The sequence below is a fragment of the Lethenteron reissneri genome, chromosome 34 (genome assembly GCF_015708825.2).
Source record: "Lethenteron reissneri isolate LAM-NWPU_2019-01 chromosome 34, ASM1570882v1, whole genome shotgun sequence".
In the NCBI taxonomy this organism is placed as follows: Eukaryota; Metazoa; Chordata; class Hyperoartia; order Petromyzontiformes; family Petromyzontidae; genus Lethenteron; species Lethenteron reissneri.
Genome location: NC_083812.1, coordinates 11169786 through 11190615, shown reverse-complemented (window position 1 = coordinate 11190615; position 20830 = coordinate 11169786). Strand labels below are relative to the sequence as shown.

At 50.8% G+C, this 20830-nt stretch overlaps 1 protein-coding gene and 1 long non-coding RNA gene across 5 annotated transcripts in view; one reads left to right on the top strand and one right to left on the bottom strand.

Annotated features, from left to right (window-relative positions):
* The window catches only part of LOC133350664 (paired box protein Pax-2a-like), a 339735-nt gene extending 337769 nt beyond the window's left edge, over nt 1-1966 (bottom strand). For 2 of the 4 annotated variants that reach the window (XM_061565266.1, XM_061565270.1), the window contains exon 1: nt 1697-1966. In XM_061565266.1, coding sequence (XP_061421250.1) covers nt 1697-1739 — 43 coding nt within the window. In that variant the 5' untranslated portion in view covers nt 1740-1966. The remainder of the gene's footprint in view (nt 1-1696) is intronic. The other 2 variants (XM_061565268.1, XM_061565267.1) reach the window with 1 other exon arrangement.
* Nucleotides 1-4693, top strand: part of LOC133350667 (uncharacterized) — an 8584-nt gene extending 3891 nt beyond the window's left edge. Inside the window, exons 3-4 of the long non-coding RNA XR_009756100.1 lie at nt 1713-1822; nt 4599-4693. This is a non-coding gene — a long non-coding RNA (uncharacterized LOC133350667). The remainder of the gene's footprint in view (nt 1-1712; nt 1823-4598) is intronic.
* Nucleotides 4694-20830: the final 16137 nt, after the last annotated feature.

Here is a 20830-nt window from a genome sequence, read left to right as displayed (position 1 = left end):
AGTGTGTATGCGGGCGTATGAATGTGCATACATATATGATGCTGGATATTTACATGAAAAATTATTGTATATATTGTATATATATGTGTGTGTGTTGGTGTGTGCTTTGTGTTACATACGTGTGTGTGTGTGTACATATGTGTGAGCAGCGCTCACGGAGTGACAATTATCTGAACCGGTCCTGGGCCTCCCCTAGGTCGACTCAGCGTCAATTGAGTACCCGGTGCGATGTGTTAAAAGATTGCCACGAGGGAGACAAAGGCGGCCGGGCGTGGTGCTGGCCACCCACCCTCTCGTGTGCCGTGCCGGCCTTCATAGGGTGCTCGCTAACAACGCTTACCCCAACAGTCTGTTAAGGCTATAGGGGGGATCTTTGTCTTTCGATATATATCATACGTGCGTGCGGTGTGTAGACTAAAGCGTTGCATACAATTTCCGAATCGTAGCCACCACCACCATCATCATCACAATCGCGACCGTCAGTGATGACACAGACACACAAATACTACACGTGTGTGTGCGTGTGTGCGACACCGAGGACAAAGACAAAGATGCCGCGTGCAGGCAAGTGCTGTTTGCGAGTAGCACCGATGAAGGCCGTTACGGCACACGAGGGGGTGGTGAGGGTGGGTGAATCAGCGCCACGCCCGACCGCCTTTGTCTCCCCAGTGGCGTTGTTTACATCATCTGCGTCGACCTAGTTGGAGGCCCAGGACCGGTTCAGATAATCGTCACCGGTGTTGGCCGTGAGCGGGAGACGATCTCGGCGCTAACCACTGCGCCACCGTTCCCCACAATAGAGAACGAACGCACACACACACACACGCGCGCGTACCCCAGTGCAATACATACACACATACTCCTTGACATACACACAGACGCTTGCACACACACGCTGACACGCCACAAACACACAATCCTTGACATACACGCAGACATGTATGCATACGCACATGACGTTTACGCACACCACAAGCAGACACGTATACACAAATTATGTACGTGCAATATAGCCACACCATTTGCATACGTACATATATACATATATATATACACATACTCACAAATGACACACATCACAATGACCTCACAGAAGCAAACACGTATATATATACACGCGCACACAAACATACACTACATCTCATGCACCATGTACATACACACTAAATCTCATGAACCAAACAAAGACAAAGGCCCCCCGTATAGCCTTAACATTATTTCGGGGCAAGTGTTGTCGCTAGCGAGTACCCCATATGAAATCCGGAGCGGCACACAAAGAGGGGTGGGGGTGGGGGGGTGTGACCAGGACCACGCACGTACGGACACACACAAAGACAAAGATCCCCCGTATAACCTTAACAGACTGTTGGGGCAAGTGCTGTTTGCGAGCACCTATGAAGGCCAGAACGGCACACGAAGGGAGTGAGTGGCCAGCACCACGCCCGGCCGCCTTTGTCTCCCTCGCGGCGATGTTTTACGCACCGCGCCAGGTACTCGTTTGAGGCTGAGTCGACCTAGAAGAGGCCCAGAACCGGTTCAGATAATCATCACCGGTATTGGCCGTGAGCGGGAATCGAACCCGGGTCGACAGGTTTTCGTAGCGCAGCGTAGCGCTAACCACAACACCACCGCTCCCCGCACACACACACACACAGAGACACACGCACATTAACATCACTCTGACGCTCGTCCCTACCCGCGTGTCCCATCAGATGCTCCGGGTTCCCGGGTCGGAACATCGCGGCAGCAGCAGCAGCAGCAGGAGGAGGAGGAAGGAGTCGCGGTGGCTGCGTGGAGCGCGCGTGTCTCTGCGTCTCTCTGTGTGCGTCTCTCTGTGCGTGTCTCTGCGCGTCTCTCTGTGTGCGTCTCTCTGTGTGCGTCTCTCTGCGCGTGTCTCTGTGAGTGACTCTGTGCGTGTCTCTGCGTCTCTCTGTGCGTGTCTCTGCGTCTCTCTGTGTGCGTCTCTCTGCGCGTGTCTCTGTGAGTGACTCTGTGCGTGTCTCTGTGCGTGTCTCTGTGCGTGTCTCTGATGCTCTGTGCGTGTCTCTGCGCGTGTCTCTGTGCGTGTCTCTGCGTCTCTCTGCGCGTGTCTCTGACGCTCTGTGCCTGTCTCTGTGCGTGTCTCTGTGCGTCTCTCTGCGTCTCTCTCTGTGCGTATCTCTGTGCGTCTCTCTGCGTCTCTCTCTGTGCGTGTTTCTGTGCGTGTCTCTGTGCGTGTCTCTGACGCTCTGTGCGTGTCTCCGCGTCTCTCTGCGCGTGTCTCTGTGCGTGTCTTTGTGTCTCTCTGTGAGTGTCTCTGTGTCTCTCTGCGCGTCTCTCTGTGTCTCTCTGCGCGTGTCTCTGTGCGTGCCTCTGTGTCTCTCTGCGCGTCTCTCTGTGTCTCTCTGCGCGTGTCTCTGTGCGTGTCTCTGTGCCTGTCTCTGCGTGTCTCGCTGTGCGTGTCTCTGTGCGTGTCTCTGTGTCTCTCTGTGAGTGTCTCTGTGTCTCTCTGTGAGTGTCTCTCTCTGTGCGTGTCTCTGCGCGTGTCTCTGACGCTCTGCGCGTGTCTGTCTGCTGAGTCTCTGCGTGTGTCTCTGTATGTCTCGTGCGCGTGTCTCTCTCTCTCTGCGTGTGTGTCTCTGCGCGTCTGTGCGTCTCTAAGTGTGTCTCTGTCAATGTATGGATGTGTCTCTATGTGCGGATCTGTGTGCGTGTGTCTGTGTGTTTGTGCATGTGTCTTTGTGTCTGTGTGTTCGTGTGTAGTCTCTGTATGTAGGTGTGGGTGTGTATGTGTGTGTCTTTGTTTGCCTGTGTATGTGCCTCTGTCTGTGTGGAGTCTTTGTGTGGGTCTCAAAGTGTGTGTTAGTCACTCGATGTATGTATGCGTCTGTGTGTGTGTTAAAGTCGCTGTGTGTAGGTGCGTGTGTGCGTCTCGGTGTGTTTGAGTGTGTGTGTGTGTGTATCTCCGTGTGTGCCTTTGTACGTGTGTGTGTGTATCTACGTGTGTGCCTTTGTACGTGTGTGTGAGTGTGTACATGTATCTACGTGTGTGCCTTTGTAAGTGTGTGTGAGTGTGTGTATGTATCTATGTGTGTGTCTTTGTAAGTGTGTGCGTGTGTGTGTATTTACGTATGTGTCTTTGTAAGTGTGTGCGTGTGTGCGTGTATCTCCGTGTGTGCCTTTGTAAGTGTGTGTGAGTGTGTGCATGTATCTATGTGTGTGTATTTGTAAGTGTGTGTGCGTGTGTGTGTATCTCCGTGTGTGCCTTTGTAAGTGTGTGTGAGTGTGTGTGTATCTACGTGTGTGTCTTTGTAAGTGTGTGTGTGTGTGTATCTACGTGTGTGCCTTTGTAAGTGTGTGTGTGTATGTATCTGTGTGTGTGTGTCTTTGTAAGTGTGTGTGTGTGTATCTGTGTGTGTGTCTTTGTAAGTGTGTGTGAGTGTGTGTATGTATCTGTGTGTGTGTGTCTTTGTAAGTGTGTGTGAGTGTGCGTGTATCTACGTGTGTGCCTTTGTAAGTGTGTGCTTGTCGCTGTGTGTCTAACGTTCGTCCGTACGTACGCGTGCTCGTTCTTGTGTGGCTACGTGTGCACCTAGACTGGCACAGGCGCTGTGTGTTATGTCTCGGTGCGTGTTGTGTCTGTGTGTTATATCTGTGTGTTGTGTATGTGTGTTATGGCTACGTCTTATGTCTGTGTATTGTGTCTGTGTGTTGTGTCTGTGTGTTGTGTCTGTGTGTTATGTCTGTGTGCTGTGTTTATGTGTTATGTCTGTGTGTTGTGTATATGTGTTCTGTATGTGTGTTGTGTCTGTATGCTGTGTTTGTGTGTTGTGTCTGTGTGTTGTGTTTGTGTGTTATGTCTGTGTGTCAGTGTATGCGTATGTGTCAGTGTGTGTGTCAGTGTTTGTCAGTGTGTGTGTTAGAGTGTGTGTGTCAGTGTGTGTGTATCAGTGTGTGTGTCAGTGTGTGTGCGTGTGTGTCAGTGTGTGTCAGTGTGTGTGTCAGTGTGTGTGTGTCAGTGTGTGTGTATCAGTGTGTGTGTCAGTGTGTGCGTGTGTGTCAGTTTGTGTGTCTGTGTGTGTGTCAGTGTGTGCGCGCGTGTCAGTGTGCGCGCGTGTCAGTATATGCGCGCGTGTCAGTGTATGTGTCAGTGTGTGCGCGCGTGTCAGTGCGCGTGTCAGTGCGTGCCCCTGTCTGTCAAGGGCTCTCCGGGGTGAGGGGGACCTTTGTCTTTGTGTGTCCCCGTATTTGTCCTTCGATGTCGCGTCGTCGGTGCGTCCGCGCGCGTGCCCGCGACTCTGCTTCTCTGCGCGCGCGCGTGAACCATCAACGTGAACTCTCTCCGCGTGTGTCACTCCGCCCTCTCGCGCGCCTGTAAGTATGCCGATGTGTACGCAGTCTGCACCGTCCGTCCCTTTCGCTAATCCGCGTGCGTGCGGCGTGTGCGTGTGTGTACGTCTGTCAAGGGCTGGACGTGCACGTAGCCTGGCACAAGCGCGCGCGAGTCACGTCACGGCCACTTAGTGGCGGTTGTTGTTGTTGTTGTGTTTGTCTCTCTACCTGGCTCAATGCCGCGTGTCGCTCTCTCTCTCTCTCGTGCGCGTGTGCGCGTGTGTCAGTCCGCGTGCGTGTGCGCGTGTGTCAGTCCGCGTGCGTGCCGATGATGACGAGCGCCGCGGAGAGGAGCCGCACGACTTCAATGCCCGCCTCTGCACATCGCCCCCCCCACCCCCCGAGTGTAAACCGCGCGTGGACAGATCGTGTAGGGGTCGCTCTCCCGCCCGTGCGCACTTCTGTGTACACGCGCGTGTGTGCGTGTGTGTGTGCGTGTGTGTGAGAGAGAGAGAGGAGAGAGACTGCAGGGCTGGTGAGAGTGAGTAGGAGAGAGAGAGAGTTGCTGCCGCACATTGCACTCTAGAAAACTCTGCCGCTTTGCGCTCTCTCTCTCTCTGCGCGTCTCCCCATCTCCTCCTCCTCTCGCTCTAACGGGGGGGGGGGGGGGGCTGGCTCAATGAAGCGATGCTAAAGACATTAGCTCAGACAACGCCCTTATAGGCTATCGGGACTGCTAGATGATAAAAGCGAGATAAGTCACAATAAGATCAAACAAGGTTTATCCCAGCCCCCCCCCCCCCCCCCAGCCTCACCCCCCCCCACACTTCCACCGCGGACAGCGACACGGAAACCTCCACGGGCTGAGCAACGCGGGCGCTCCGGACCCGCCGGGTTTCCCATCCGCCCGGGTCCCCGTCAGCTGCGTCGTGGGGGGGGGGGGGGGGCTTGCGAAGAGTAAACATCGCCGGGGGGCGTTCGATTGCTCGCGGACGCCGTTGTCGAGATCGAGGGAGCCAAGCTACGAGTTCATCGTGGTGGTGATGGTGGTGATGACGACGGTGATTAATGGTGATGGTGACGATGATGACATTCGATGTTTCGCGTGATAGCTGCTGCGATGGCACGGCGGTGCACAAGCACACGGAGCACGCGACCTGAAGCTGCAACCACATCGGGACAAAGGCTCCTTCTGCATGAGGCCATTGCCCGGAACGTCGCCTGTTGTCTGCTACACCTGTCGGGCGGTGTTGTCGACGGATGTAATGCCACGTGGTGCGTTGTGTACAATTCTATACTGTATATGTATTTTGTTAGATCTTTGTGATAGGCTCACAAATATTGATATTGATACTGCTGCTGCTGCTGCTGTGTTTGAGTGGCGTAGCGACACAAACGCTGGGTCGAATGAGGGTTCTGCTTCCACACTTCCTTTGCTTTAAATCAAGCGTTGATTTGCACAGCAGCGTTTTAAATATATATATAGACACAGTACTACACACACACATATGTACGATATACGCACGGAATACATATGCGCAGCATATAAACACACAACCATGAAAGACGCGCACACATACACAAATATATACGATCGTATACAATATTCGCACCCACTTATATACACACACACACGTAATTAAATGCGTGCAGCATCTGTATAATGCGTGCATATGCAGACACATGAATATTGTACGCACGCAGGCAAACGCTCACGATTTACCGAAAAACACACACGCGTGACACACGGACTCACGCGCATAGAGTCCAGGTACACGCACAAAGACAAAGATCTCCCATATAGCCTTAACAGACTGCAGGGGCAAGTGCTGTTAGCGAGCACCTATTAAGGCCGGCACGGCACACGATGGGGTGGGTGGCCAGCACCACGCCCGACCGCCTTTGTCTCCCCAGTAGCGATGTTTACACACCGCACCAGGTGCTCATTTGAGGCTGAGTCTACCTAGGGGAGGCCCAGGACCGGTTCAGATAATCGTCACTGGAGTTGGCCGTGAGCAGGAATCGAACTCGGGTCGCCGGGTTCGTAGCGCAGCGCGCTGACCGCTACACCACCGCTCCCCACGCGCGCACACACACACAGACACACACACCCATTCACACTCACGCGACAACACAAAGACAAAGCTCCCCCGTAAAGTCTGTAACAGACTGTTGGGGCAAGTGCCCTTAGCGAGTAGCACCGATTAAGGCTGGCGCGACACACGAAAGGGGTGAGGTGACAGGCACCACGCCCGACCACCTTTGTCTCCCCAATGCCACAACATGCAACAACAACAACCGCCATTAGCCACTAAGTGGCGGTGAAGTCACCACGGTGCTTGTGCCAGGCTATGTGCACGTTGAGGCCACGTGAAGTGTCGAACGCCCGCTGACACATCTGCACACGCGCGCACGCATATTCATATATATATACACGCTCGCGTAGAACACTACCGCACGTACGGGTTTATAAAAAAAAGAAAATACATTACAGAGCAACATACACCGTCATAATAATCGTTAAAATGCCAGATGGCACTTATTTGCAGCCCATGGTAAAATCCACTGCTGGATGATGGCCTCCCCACACCCCGTGTCGGTTGATGGATGATCGTCTGACCATACTTGCATCACGCTGGTCAGCGCGAGTTGGTTGAGGTGTAGGAGGTTGGCGACCGGCTCGGCTGTCATCACTCGCCACTGATGAACGCCGTGGTGGCCAGGGCTCTAAACTCGCCCTCCCTGGGTGTCACTGCGCGATGCGCCGGGTTCTGCATGCGGGCGCACGCTTAGTTGAACGTCGCCTCGCTTGCAAACTGTCAGCGCCAGATACACTGGTCAACACACTTTTTTCTGGCATAAAGTAATTCCAACGATTTAAGGTTTTTTGGGGTGCTGATTCCAAATCTGGCATCAGTTTTTGTCTATCGCATCAGGTTTTTGAGATATCAAATATTGCATTTTCAATAAAAACTGCGGAAGAAAAATATTAAATAAATGTGGATATCTACATAAAATGATATTATAAACACACTATCCTAAAAATACAGCACCATATTTTAACACTAAAGCAGTCACTGACTCGCAACAACTTGCAATCATAAGTGACAGAGTTAATTTCGGGTAAATCAATGAAAATGGGGTATGCCGATAGCATAAAAATGATGTGATAGAGCAAATCTGAGATCAGATTTGGAATCAGCACCCTGAAATTAGTCTAAAACAGCTGCAAAAGTCCAGGCCAGAAAAAAATGTGTTATTTTTTGTTGACCAGTGTAATTTACTGAGAGAAGCCTCGCCTCCCTCTTCAAGGGGATCCTTCGATCGGATGATGTTTATCCAATCCCCCTAATGAGTGTTTGACAACGTAAATAACAACACCAGACAGAGTCGTTTTAAAAGAAAAAAATGTCACACTCCGCGTGGGCTCAAAGATTTACCCCGAGCCTGGCACAAGCGTCGTGCACGGTGACTATTTAGACTTTGTTTGGATGATTTTGCTGCTATAAATGTCCAAACGACGAACCACTTTGTTGTTGCACTATCATTTGTGGCCAGGTCGCTTTTGAAAAATAAGTAAATACCTCAATGGGCTCTGTCTGGTATAGAATGGGGATGATTTCGTTTTATTGACACGTGTGATTCGTTTACCTTTCTTGGACCTTGCACTCCACTCGTGTGTTTGTGTATTGTTTGTTGTTGTTGTGACGTTCTTACCCACCCCTACTGGACATCTGCGCAAAAGAGCTTTAGAGCTCATCGGATTCCTCCAGTGTACATAAATATTCTGTCACCGCCACTTAGTGGCAAACGGCGCTTGTTGTTGTTATTGTTGTTCTACGCAGTGTGTACTTAAGCACGCAGACCGTCATGGTTATAACCGGCCATGTTCAATTCGCTGTTGGATGAAGCCCTGTCCACGCAGCAGCCATTAAATAATCCACCCAGCACCGGCGCACGAGCTGATCCCCCCCGCCCGCCCGCTCCATCTCCTCCAGTGGATGTCCTCTCGGGCGAGTCCCATACATTGTGCTGCCACTCCGCGGTTAGTCTCGACCACGGGTCTCCATCATCGTCCCGTCTAGCCGTGGCGCGTCCTGCCCCAGGAACACCTGCTACGTGATGTCTCGAACGTGCGCATGTTCTCGACTCCACGTGCTCCTCTGTCTGTTTGTCAGTGTCGATCGAGGAATGGCCCCACCTCGTGTTTCTCTGCGCACTGTTCAGCTTCGCCGTACACATACAACAAACTCAACTTGTTCGTCATTTTATATACACACACGCACACACACAAAGATCCCCCGTGTTGCCTGAAATGACTGTTGGGGCAAGTGCTGTATGCGGGTAGCACAAATGAAGGCCGGCACGGCACACGAGGGGGCTGGGTGACCAACCACACGCCCGGCCACCCTTTTGTTTACACACCGATGCAGGTGCCCATTTGAGGCTGAGTCTCTCTAGGGGAGACCCAGAGCCGGGTTAAATATTCGCCACTGTTATTGGTCGTGAGCGCGAATCGAACTCGGATCGCTGGGTTCCTAGAGCAGCGCGCTAACCACTACACTACAGCTCCCCTATATAAAAGACAAAGATCCCCCGTGTAGCCTTGACGGACTGTTGGGGCAAGTGCTGTTAGCGAGCCCCTATGAAGGCCGTCACGGCACACGAGCGGGTGGGTGGCCAGCACCACGCCGGCAATGCCTTTGTCTCCCGAGTGGCGGGGGGGTGGTCAGACATTTGTGACGATGTGTGACCAGGGGGGGGGGGGTGAGAAATGTGACGTCACATCAAAATGCGCAACTTTAAATAAATACAGACAACACGTTCTACTTAATTAAATAGACTTTTTAACAAATGTTTTCTCCTACAACATCAGAGTGCAGCGCCACATTAAATACGCACTACAATATAGTTTAAAGCGATTTGAAGCATGTTTTATTTTTTTTTTGGGGGGGGGGGGGGCAGAGCTTTGTGACGTCATATTTGAGGGGGGGGTCTGATTTTTGTGACGCCCTGTGACGAGGGGGGGGGGGGTCAAAAATCGTCATTTATGGACGGCCCCTTACACATGGCAGCGAGTACTCATTTGAGGCTGAGTCGACCGCACGAGGAGACGCTTGTTACAATCAGCGTCTACCGCCAGCGCCTCGACGGTTTCAGGTCAACTCCGTCCACAACGAAGGAGGCGCTATTCTACCCCGAATTGGCTCGAAGCGGTAATGGAAATTCCACATTCCGATGGCGAATTGCAAATGCACGAATTGTTACTGATGTACCGAATGTTGAGCCTCTTTCGCACCGTACGTAGTCAACCGTGCTAATCGGAGGTGCAACGATGGTGATGATGATGATGAAAATGGATATGCGATGAATCCCTAAGACCCTCCCCCCCCGGGGGGTTCTGAGTTCGATTTCCGGCCACGCAGGGCAATAGCAGCGGTGACCATCTGCACCCGTCTCACGGCGCGTTGCGTAAACATCAGCGCTGGAGAGACAAAGGCGGCTGGGAGCTGTGTCCGCAACCCCGCCGTGCTCCCTGGCGACCAAAATGACGAGGCACCTTTCGTGCGGAGCGATTCCCACGGTCAACGCACGGGCGAAACGTGAGCGACCGTGTTCGATAAGGGCTAAAAAGACGATATCAGGGTCCCACTCATCGATCGTCGAATCTTCGTTAATATCCAGAGAAGGCGGATTTGTATTTAGATTTTATTTCAGTTTTGGAGCGCCAATAGCGAGGGGTGCGGACGTTGCTTTGGGGTCGCGCTCACGCGGGCAGGCGCGGCCTGAAGTTCGCCAAGTATAATGGCAACTTGCACGAGGTCCCCCCTCGTCGGTGAACCGAGTACTTCGCCTCTCGTGGAGTGTGACGCCAACGCCGACAGAAAGCGGGACGGGCCCGCGAAAGCGTGGCAGCAACAAAACTAACTACCGATTGAGTCCAGTAAAAAAAAATGTTTTTTTATATATATACATACACACGTTGTACACACTGCGCATGTAGGAAAGCGCACAATGAATTAGACGGAGTCTTTAAAATAAATTCTCAAACTATTCAGACACTTTGGCTTCGGTAATAATGTATTCACGGGCTGTGGCTTCTATAATAAATAAATAAATATCTGAACATCGTCGTAACAGTGACCTTGATAATCAGCATCATCACATTGGGGCAGCTGTGTAAGTGGCTCACGCAGTGCTGATGATCGTTAAGTGGATATAACGGGCCGAGCTTCGTCGAGTTCCGTACGTTCTCTGATTTCCACTCTCGATTTAAACCGTAAAAGCCTCATCGGATAATAAAACAAACACGTGATTCAGCGAACACATTATTATTATTATTGAGCGGTGGCATGTCATCACCATAACTCGCCATGGTCTATCAACTGCTGGATGAAGGCTCTTCGCAAGGCGTCACCATCCCTCACGGCCCTGCGATGCCCCAATCCATCTCACTACCGCACCTGGGATGAATTCATCGCTCCGTCTCCGCCGCAGTGTGGCAGCCGACCGTCGAATCGTTCGGCTGCCACACTGCGTCATCATCCAAGCTTGTCCTGCAGGCCCACTTAGCACCCACTCTTGATGTCACCGGTTTGCATTTGTCTCCTGACGCACGCGCCTCCCCCCCCCCACCCCCTCTCCCTCCGTCTCTACACGTCTGTGTGTAATTCAGAGCAACGCAATCTCTTCTCCAAAGCGTCTTCACGCACTGGTCAGATTTGTCAGACGTTGTCTCTGTTGGTGTTCATGTTTGTAGTTGGGGGGCGCCGCGGTGGCGAGGTGTTAACGACCTCTCCTGGTGTACGGGAGGTCGTGGATTCGATCGCGACCCTGACGCCTGCTGTGTATTTGGAGTTTCTCTACCCGTGGTCGCGTGGATATTTCTCCGGGTCCTCCGTTTTTTTACGCCCCACATTTATAAACGTGCGTTCAGAATGTTTGTCTGCTCTAAACGTCCGCATGATAAGCCACCTCGCTTCTGGAAAAGAGCGAGAAAGCTTAGTGGGGGTTAAATAAAAAAAATAGTTTAAATAATATAGCTGCACCGATAAAAAAAAATACTCTACAATCGATGTACATTGTATAATAAATCTAAATTTCAGTTTACAGAGCCCAAAACATCCAGGTCTTGTTCACCCCCTGAATATCCTGACTTTGATCCCCAGATCGCCGTCAATACATTTCACGTCACGTGACTCTGCTGAGCGACGTTGCCGAGCCTCGCCTATTGGTTGCTGTTCGGGCCCCGACCATGCTTCTCTCTTTGTGACGTCATTCAATCATTTCCCGTGCCTCGGTTTAATTGGTTGTGATACAATGGTGATGTCACCAGAACATCTGAGATTGGTAAATATGTGTTTCTCTATTTATTTCCCAAGCATTTAGAATAACATTACAATAATACAATATAAAACAACAACACTTGCGGAAAATACACGAGTCTACTGTAGATTCTAAAATGTACACATACTAAGTGTGTGCGTATTTATTTATTTAACCAAATATTAATTAATATTAACATATGTTGTTTCCGAAAACGGTCTGCATGCAGCTATTTTATATTTCAACATATGCACTTAGAATGATAATTTAAAGAAAACATTTATATTTTTTTATGATTACATGTCAGCTGTAAATGATAGTGTGATGCATGTCATATTGTACGCAGATATGCACCATACGCACATAGACGGCTGCATATTCCGCTCCGTACAGGTGCACACACTGGCATTGTGATTGTTGAAATGTGTACACGTATACACATACAGCATGCACACACACACGTGCATGTATACGTTCGTGCAATTAATAATATTGATAGGCGATTGTGAATGAGCGACTCTTAAACTAATGACAATATTCTGTAAGGGTTATCGAGCTGAAATTGTACACGATAATATCCCAAGCTACGCTCATAACCGCTCAATTCCAAAACCAAACACTGCGAAATGCAGCCCCAAAATTAGATCTAGTCCTAAACACTTACAAATACACGACTCCCGTAATCGGTGAACCGAGTAATTTGCCTCCCGTTGTGCGTGACGTTATAGCCGATGGAAAGCGGGCAATGCCAGTCACACCGGCGATGATTAGCGCCGATGTATTCGTGACGCAGGTACATTACACGCAGGGCTTGACATACACACGCACACGTGCACCAGTAAACATACACCGCTCAGCGTAGACATTCATATACTCCTAAACAAAGTCAAAGATGCCCCAGCCCCCGCCCCCCCACAGCCTTAACATATCTCTAGGGGCAAGTGCTGTAAGCGAGTAGCAGCACCTCTTAAGGCCGGCACGGCACACGACGGGGTGGGAATCCGGAACCACGCCCAACCACATTTGTCTCCCTCGTAGCGACGTTTACCACACATCACACCAGGTAGTCATTTGAGGCTGAGTCGACCTAGCGGGGTGGGGGGGGCAGGATCGGTTCAAATAATCTCATTGATTATTGATCGTGAGCGGGAATCGAAGTCGCGTCGCCGGGTTCGTAACCGCCACGCTGTTGCTCCCCCACTATACATAAAAACAAAGATCCCCCGTGTAGCCTGAACAGACTGTTGGGGCAAGTGCTGTTAGCGAGCATCTATCAAGGCCGGCACGGCACACGAGGGGGTGAGTGGCCAGCACCACGCCCGGCCGCCTTTATCTCCCTAGTAGCGATATTTACACACCGCAACGAGTACTCATTTTAGGCTGAGTCGACCTAAGGGAGGCCCAGGACCGGTTCAAATAATCGTCACTGGCGTTGGCCGTGAGCGGGAATCCACCCCGGGTCGCCAGGTTCGCAGCGCAGCGTAGCGCTAACCGCTACACCACCGCTCCCCACTATAAACACACACACGCACACACACGCGTTTAGTACAAAACAATGCCACGTGGGGTACTATCGAGCGCTGTCTAAATGCGAGGAACAGCGCCGCGTTTACTTTGGAGGGAGAGGTGTGTGGTGGTGGTGGGGGGGCAGGCGTAGGCAGAGGAGGCTGCGTGCAGAACGAGAGAGAGCGAGTGAGAGAGTGAGCTAGAGGGGGGGGTTACATAAAGGCAAGATTAAAAAATTTAATAAAAAATAACAAAAAAATACGAAATGATGAACGAAGCAAAGTGCCGAATACACCGAGCATCTTCTTGTTTCCACTGATCGTAAAAAAAAGGAGGAACCCTGAGTCTAACTGGAGGGGCACAAGGAATCGACAGCACAGATGGCTGGGGGGGGGGGCGAGTTATAGGACCCCGGGGGGGCGGGGGGGCAGAGTAAAAATGAGCCACCTCCCACTGAACGAGCGGGTGGATGTGTTGGTGGTGGTGTTCTCGTGGTATGGTGACGTGGCGGTGACGTCATACGAGGGTGTTGTGATGCTGCGAAACGGTGACGTGACGCCGTGGTGGTGTGAAGGTGGCGTAAATGTTGTGATGTGAGAATGTGGTGGAGTTGTGGATGACGACGATGGGGGTGATGCTATAAATGATGCTGTGATGTTGTGGTGTTGTGATGATGTTGTGATGATGATGATGATGTGATGATGTTGTGATGATGATTTGATGATGTTGTGATGTGATGATGTTGTGGTGTTGTTGTGGTGTTGTTGTGATGATGTTGTAATGATGATGTTGTTGTGGTGATGTTGTTGTGATGATGTTGTGATGATGTGATGTTGTAATGATGATGTTGTGGTGTTGTGATGATGATGTGATGATGTGATGTTGTGATGATGATGTTGTGATGTTGTGATGATGTTGTGATGATGTGATGTTGTGATGATGATGTGATGATGTTGTAATTATGATGTTGTAATGATGATGTTGTGGTGTTGTGATGATGATGTGATGTTGATGTGATGATGTTGTGATGATGATGTTGTGATGATGTTGTGATGTTGTGATGATGTTGTGATGATGTGATGTTGTGATGATGTTGTGATGATGATGTGATGATGTTGTAATGATGATGTTGTGGTGTTGTGATGATGATGTGATGTTGATGTGATGATGTTGTGATGATGATGTTGTGATGATGATGTTGTGATGTTGTTGTGATGATACTGTGAGGTTGCTCCGTGCTCGCGGGCGAGGCGAGCACGGAGCGCGACACGCGGTGACCCTGAACTATCAACAGCAGCAGCCTCCGCACACACAAAGACAAAGATCCCCCGTACAGCCTTAACAGACTGTTGGGGCAAGTGCTGTGAGCCAGCCCCCTATGAAGGCCGGCACGGCACACGAGGGGGTGGGTGGCCGGCACCACGCCCGGCTGCCTTTGTCTCCATAGTGGAGGTTTTCACACCGCACCTAGGTACTCATTTGAGGCTGAGTCGACCTAGGGGAGGCTCAGGACCGGTACAAGTAATCGTCACTGGGTGTTGGCCGTGAACGGGAATCGAATTCGGGCCGCTAACCGCTGCACCACCGCGTATGCGGACGTACAGTCATACAACCACCTCCCCTGCGCACACACTTGCTCCATGCAGAATACTCACAATATCCTCGGTACATATATGTATACGCACATAAACCTACACACTAACACACGCATACCCGTGCGCATGCGGACAACCGATCCGCACGGACGCATGTACATATACATACGCGTGTGCGTGCGTATATACTGTATGCAAATCCACAATGACGTTAATTCTATGGTGTTCTACAAGCACTCAGCCGGTTACATTTGGTACAAAGACAGGCCGAGTATAATGATAACGACGAGAACGCAATTAAAAAAAAACACACCCAGAACATTACCATTCGGTGTTACTCATCACCTCGGTTCACACTCAATTTGCTTGAATTTCCCGAGTGGAACCCAGTGATTGAGTGCGACCCTCAAGCCGATAAAAAGCAAGCGAGGATCGGTGGCTGCCAACACCCGCCACGGAGAGACATCCAGAGGCTGCTATCAGGCGGGCTACGTGTTTACACAGCGCACAGATTACGATTCTTTTTTTTACCCCGAGTCGACCTAGGGGAGACGACGCTATTCCAGGGCAGGAGCGGTTCAGAAATTAGTCACTGATGTTGGCCGTGAACGGGAGTCTAACTCGGGGAGTGCGCTAAACACTAAACTAACGATCCTTAAAGGCATATCACACAAAGACAACGATCCCCCCTATAGCCTTAACAGACTGTTGGGGCAAGTGGTGTTAGCCAGCGCCTATAAAGGCCGGCTCGGCACGCGAGGGGGTGGTTGGCTAGCACCACGCCCGACCGCCTTTGTCTCCCCATTGGCGATGTTTTTACACACCGCACCAGGTACTCATCTGAGGCTGAGTCGACCTAGGGGAGGCCCGGGACCGGATCAGATAATCGTCACTGGGTGTTGGCCGTGAGCGGGAATTGAACCCGGGTCGCCGGGTTCATAGCGCAGCGCGCTAACCGCTGCACTACTGCTCCCCACGAATACACAGACACACACACATACACACACAGACACACATACACACACAGACACACACACAGACACACATACACACATACAGACACATACACACACAGACACATACACACGTAAGGGGGTGGCGCTGGGGGAGTCTATTCGTGAGACAGCAAGTAGCCAGGGAGCCGTTTAGCAATCACTCAGCTGTTCGATCCCCTCTTCAGAGCTTCGGGACCCGACCGCGGCAATTGCCTCCGTTCACAGATGACGTTCAAGACACGCACCGCCTAATTCACAATGGGATACCATTGTGTCCCTGTGAGTCTGCTGATGAGGCATTGATTGTCAAAACCGGTCCCGAGTTTGCTGTTGTTAAACCAACGCTGTTACAATCATTAGGCACTTCCAGAAGGTGATGGGACGAGTAAAAAAAACTTGATTTTTTTTTACCTGGAGGGACAGATATGTGAACGAGGTGCATTGTCTGCTTATTTATTTGGGTCTCTCCTAGCTCTGCTCAGCCTTAAATCAGTACCTGGTGCGGTATGTAAACATTGGAACCTCCGATTATTAGCACGGTTGGCTACGTACGGTGCGAAAGAAGTTGAACGTGCACACAAAGGCGGAGCGATGTGTAAGAACATCTCCGTTCCGGCCTTAACAGGTGTCCGCTAAGGGCACTTGCCCCGACCGTCTGCGTGGTTTACCACACGGGGGACCTTTGTCTTTGTTTGCCCCTGGCACGAGTCGGTATATCCGCGTGCGACGAGAGCGGCGAGCGAAGGGCGCGATGGGACGCAGCCTTCAGGTCGCGCCTCTCATCGACAATAATAATGATTATTATTATTGGGGGCGGCAGTCGCGTGTACATAAACCCTGATGTCCCAGCCAGCTCCCTCTCTCGCCATCCCAGCTCTCGTTCTACCCGTGTGTGTGAGTCCCAACTCTCTCCCGCCATCCCAGTTATCTCTGTGTGCCAGCTCCTTATCTCTTTTTTTACGCTCAGTGGAAACAAGAAGATGCTCGGTGTAGTCGGCACTTTGCTTCGTTCATCATTTCGTAATCTTTTTTTAAAACTTTGCTTTATGTAAACCCCCACCTCTCGCTCACTCTCTCGCTCTCTCTAGTTCTGCACGCAGCCCTTCTCGCAGTCCAACGGCCTCCTACACCATCCAGCCATCTCTCTCTCTAGACTTATCATCTTTCTCCCTCTCTCTCTCTCTGTGTCTCAGCTCTCTCCATCTCTCTGTGTCTCAGACCTCCCTCTCTCCATCACAGACCTCTCTCCCACCATACCATCCCAGACCTCCCTCTCACCATCACAGACCTCTCTCCCACCATCACAGACCTCCCTCCCTCCATCCCGGACCTCCCTACCTCCATCCCAGACCTCCCTCCCTCCATCCCAGACCTCTCTCTCACCATCACAGACCTCCCTCTCACCATCCCAGACCTCTCTCTCACCATCACAGACCTCCCTCTCACCATCCCAGACCTCTCTCCCTCCATCCCAGACCTCCCTCCCTCCATCACGTACCTCTCTCCCTCCATCCCAGACCTCCCTCTCACCATCACAGACCTCCCCTCCCTCCATCCCAGACCTCCCTCCCTCCATCCCAGACCTCTCTCCCTCCATCCCAGACCTCTCTCCCTCCATCCCAGACCTCCATCCCAGACCTCCCTCTCACCATCCCAGACCTCTCTCCCTCCATCCCAGACCTCTCTCCCTCCATCCCAGACCTCCCTCTCACCATCCCAGACCTCCCGCCATCACAGACCTCTCTCCCTCCATCACAGACCTCCCTCTCACCATCACAGACCTCCCTCTCACCATCACAGACCTCTCTCCCACCATCGCATACCTCCCTCCCTCCATCCCAGACCTCTCTCTCACTATCCCAGATCTCTTTCACACGACCCCAGCTGTCTTTAACTATCCCAGCTCTCTCCCTCACTCTACCACCGGACACTCTCTATCGTTCTGTCTCACACACAGAGGACAAGGCCCAGTGCACTCATCAGAGGTCAAAGATGTAACGATAGGGCTGTGCCATCGACAGAGGTCAACGTTATTGTGATTATGCCGCCAATCGCCGGGTGCGGCGTGGTGGCCGCTGCTGATGTAACGGCTCAGCGCTCCACCACGAACACAGACACTGCGGACGTAGCGAGTCGTGCCCGCCTCACAGAACGTGTACAGCCTTTGTCAATCCGCTGCTGGATGAAGCCCCCCTCCTCTACACTTTGCCGGTCAAGGCGGGTCATTTGACTATACTTCACCAGGCTGGTTAGTGCAGGTGGCTGGGGAGGGGAAGGCGGCGTGGGCAGGGCGGGCACATATATCACTCGCCACTGATGGTGGCCGGGAATCGAACTCAGCTTGGATGTCGGGTTTGTAGCGCAGTGCGCTCAGCGCTGCCCTGTAGGTCCAGCAAAATGCTAATATATAAACATGTGATAATAATAACAATCGTGTGCATATAACATGAACATCTGTGAAAAAGAGCTTCATAGCTAATCGTATTTATCCAAGATAAATACATATTATAATTCTGTAGACTGTATATGTGTCTTCATAAGAAACGTTTTTGGGTGAGATCGCATTATTTATAAATGTGTCGTAACCCTCCACCACCCGACACGGCCAATCAGCAAAAAGTGTCACGTTGACAAGAGACAAATAGGTCACTACTTTAGCCCACCGGTGTGTTGAAGAGTGAAATTATTATGAATAATATTGGTCGCGAAAGCCTACGTGTTAAACTGTATATGTGTGTGTGGCGAATATTTGAACCGGTCCTAGGTCTCTCCTAGGTCGACGTAGCCTTAAACGAGTACTTGATGACATGTGCAATAAACATCAGCGCTGGGGAGACAAAGGCGTGGGGATTGACCACCCAATCCCCACGTGTGCCGTGCCAGCCTTCATAGGTGCTCACTAAACAGCACTTGGGGATCTTTATATAAATACGTTGAACTTCTTTCGCACCGTACGTAGCCAACCGTGCTAATCGGAGGTGCGGCGAAGAACAGAAAACTCAACACAACAACAATCAGTTTTGAAGGAATACGTTTTCAATCTAGATTTACAAGTGCATGGCTCCAGTGGCTTCCTATGTGTGTGTGTGCGTGCCACGTGGCGTATTGCTTCGCAGGCTCGTGAACGGCATTGCTCGATGTCGTGCGATCCGTGGACCTCCCTCGTTGATTTCTATCGTCCACCCGTGCTGAGGACCGGCCGTACATGTTATGTATATCGTTTATTGTTAAATTTGAATCACAGTTCCTATGATTACTGTTGTTACATTTGTTTAATAATTATAAAATTATATCCCTTCTACGTGACTTTACCGAAAGAACTAAATAATATGAATCCCTGCAGTCATGAAAGCTTTAAATCGAAATTGTTTTTGTAGCTTTATTTTGGTGATTTCGAAAACGTTTTGGTTGAGCCATATTTGTTTGTTGTAGTACAGAGTTAGACTGATAACTTTAATGTAAATTGTCTTGTGGTTGTTAGTGTTTGACTTGCATCCCATTGGGATGCAAGTCAAACACAGCGTTGATATAGGGTGCTTTTTCTGGAAGACTTTGCTGTTTTTTCCTAGATTTTTTGTTCATGTTTTTGTTTGTTGTTGTTGCACCCGATTCAAGAGCCGAATGGCTCACAGAGCTCTACCTTATCAATGAACTGAACTGAGGACCCCCGGCCTTTACCCGGCGTCTCATCCTGCCCAACTTGGATCAACCACCAACATTGCAGGTCGCGCCACCGCTCTCTCGGTCTCTCCCTCGCTCTCTTCAAACCTACTGGGGTTTGACAGCCAGTGTTGTGATTCATAATTGTTTTTGTTGTTGTTGTTTAGGCCACGTAATTATCCGGCCACAGCTGTGTCGTGAACACCCTCCGCCACCCGACACGAGCTGAACGCGCCGATTATTGTTTTGTTTGATCTCGCCGACAAAGTTGAATAACAATTCTCACAATCAAATTTAGCAAACATACACTAAATGTTGTGATGAGCATTGTACTCCTACTTACTGTGGAGCTAGGACACTAGTAATTGGTGCGTTAAATGCTTGCACAACACCACGTGGCATTCATTTGCTTGGCCCTGTCGGGTGGTGGAGGGTACCAACAAACACAGTTGGTACGATCAGCACGTGGCCTTGCTCCAGCATCTATTATGAATCACTTCTCTCTCTCTGCTTCGTCCCTCGCTCTGGTCCACTCTGGAATTCTCTCCCATCACCGTCTCTTTTCCCAAGCTCTTGCGATGGTCTCGCTCAGCACAAGCGACGTGTCAACTCTTACCGATTTACAGCCGTCAAACGAACGATTCGTTGATGCCGCTGCGTTGGCAGTGGTGCACAAGCACAATTTAACAAACAACCCAAAAACTCTACACGGTCGTTAAGAGCACGGTGGCCTTAAAAGAAAACAAATAGTACACAGCATATTGTGTCGACTCTATTTGTATCTAAACACTATTTATTTACACATCTTTTTTTTTTTACCAAGTGAGGCTTTCTAGCTCTCTTTCGGAAACGATCTGGCCACAAATGATAGCTCAATGCAGTGGCAAATGTGGACATTTATAGCAGCCAAACACCCCAAACGCGTGTTTCTAAATGTGGAGAGAAAAACCGGAGGACCCAGAGAAAAATCCCCTTGTCAGTGCCTATCTTATTCTAGACCAATTCAGACCTTATTGCTCACCCCGTGCCCTCATAAATCTCAACGTTCATCTTACAAAGTCCCATCACAAGGGGGAAACACAAACAAATCGACACTATTATTGCCTGCATTGACACGGCTGTACGCCGTATGGACCTAAAAACTCAATTTCCCTCTTCAAGAATACGGGCTCAACCGCATGGGATCGAACCCACGACCTCCTGCATAGCAGGCGAGGTAGTCCACCGTTGTATTTGCATGCGGAATACCCATAACGCAGTGCAACAAAGCGCGCATGAGTTCAGTAAATCCAGAGACACGTGTCTGAGACCCCCCCACAGCCCCCTCCCCCCAACCCCTCCCCCTAAACAGCCCCCACCTCACGGGCTAAGTCGGTTACGAGCGGGCAGGACGGGGGGGGGAGGACGACCACGTGATCACTCCGCCACGCGCTCACC